This window comes from Penicillium riverlandense, assembly GCF_028828495.1.
Source record: "Penicillium riverlandense strain IBT 135883 chromosome Unknown utg000003l_segment0_segment0, whole genome shotgun sequence".
In the NCBI taxonomy this organism is placed as follows: domain Eukaryota; kingdom Fungi; phylum Ascomycota; class Eurotiomycetes; order Eurotiales; family Aspergillaceae; genus Penicillium; species Penicillium riverlandense.
Window position 1 is genome coordinate 3,842,918 of NW_026643196.1, and position 1,626 is coordinate 3,844,543.

The 1,626-nt window shown below is 48.1% G+C and overlaps 1 protein-coding gene across 1 annotated transcript; it reads left to right on the top strand.

Moving 5' to 3' along the window:
• Positions 1-268: 268 nt before the first annotated feature.
• N7474_005160 (basic helix-loop-helix domain-containing protein) lies at positions 269-1,183 on the top strand (the record flags this gene model as incomplete). The annotated part of the gene is made up of 2 exons (XM_057196575.1): positions 269-601; positions 656-1,183. The coding sequence occupies 2 exons, from the start codon at positions 269-271 to the stop codon at positions 1,181-1,183; spliced, it is 861 nt and encodes a 286-aa protein (XP_057053971.1).
• Positions 1,184-1,626: the final 443 nt, after the last annotated feature.

A 1,626-nucleotide genomic window follows, 5' to 3' on the forward strand; every position in this document is an offset into this window, starting at 1 on the left:
GTAGCGGGTGGTATTCGGGAATGAAAGCTCCTTTCCTTTTCCTCGCAAGGTGGTGACTGTCCATATATGCTCTTGTTCTGGTGCGGCCGACGTAACTCCATTCTATTCCCTGGTAGCCTTGCTGTCTTTATTTTTGATCGTCGATATATTGCCACAGCACCTTTCGCTTTTTTTTGCAGCTGACCCTTGCCTTTGCTACAAATACTATTTTAGAGGACCCTCTGCCGCCCACTCCAATCTGCATAGAGCATCTTCAAGCACGGTCACAATGGATTTCTCTCGCCCAAGTTCTCTCTCTGGTCTCCCGGAGCAAGATGAGAAATATCTCACCAGTGAACCGATGAGTCCTCAGACTCGACCAGTTGACTTCTTCCCTGTCACCAAAGAAATTCTTGATCCTGTTTCCGACAATTGGACATGCGACAGCGCAATCGATCTTTCCACCTTGAATTCCACGGCCATGGATCCCCTTTCTTTTGGCGTGTCTAACAAGTTAGCCGGCATAGGGCCAAAGTATTTCTTTAATGACCCCTTTGCCATTCCGGCTGGGATAAATGGATTCACATTGCCCGTTGTCGAGGATAGCACTTCAGTATCATCGGTAAGTTCTGCAGCCCTGTCTCAATCGAACTATTGATTCTGATATCCGAGGAAGGAGTTTGATAGTGACGATCAAACAAGGTCATTCACGCGCCCATCCTTCGACTCAACCGCATCTGAGCCTGAGCCACCCGTCGATCAAGTGACGAAGACGGTTTCTACTCAATACAATGCTCAACCGCAACGTCGGACCTCCTCAGCGGACTCAACGAACCGGAGCACAGCAAATTGCAAATCTCGCAGTCCATCAGAGGATCCTTCTTATTGCCTGTCGACCGGCAATCAGGATCCACAGACGCGCAACGCCGCCAAGCGTGCCGCTCATAACGTCATCGAGAAACGATACCGTTCAAACATGAATGCGAAATTCATTGCGTTGGAGAAATACACCTCTCCCGCAAGCATTCAGAAAGGTAGCTCCAAGGGCGGGGCGGGTTCTTTGAAGAAATCCGAGATACTCACAAACGCCCTCGGCTATATCGAAAACATGCAGCAAGAAAACCAGACTTTGCGCAAGGAATTGAGCTTTCTGAAACAGAATCTGCTGCCGGGGAGGCCGTGGCAACCTTCCAATCAGTTTTGAAACCGACTCAGTGCGACTTTGTGCGCGATAGACTGTTTTTTGTTTCATGTCCTATGTTGTAATGTATAGGAGTCTTGGGAGTGTTTGGCGTTTCAAGGGGCATGGAAGCCGGATTTTAGGTGTATTAGACCTCTCCCATCTTCATTATTGACGATAGAAAAGTCTTCTGTTTTGTGTTGTTGTTAGATCTGTCAGCTCCATATTCCATAGTTAAATAATGATGCAATAGCTGAGACTGGGCTGACTCTGCCCGACCCTGCTCTGTGTTCTGCGGTTCAGCTGAATCAAGACCAAGGTATGACTCGCATCCTGATGTACCTATAGCATACTCAGCTATGGTGTGGAGCTCTGACATCGATAGCGCGACACATACCTAAAAGGGAAATATTGGCGCCCTTCTCTGCTTGTGCACCACGTCGTATATAAAGGTCCGTTTCGAAATT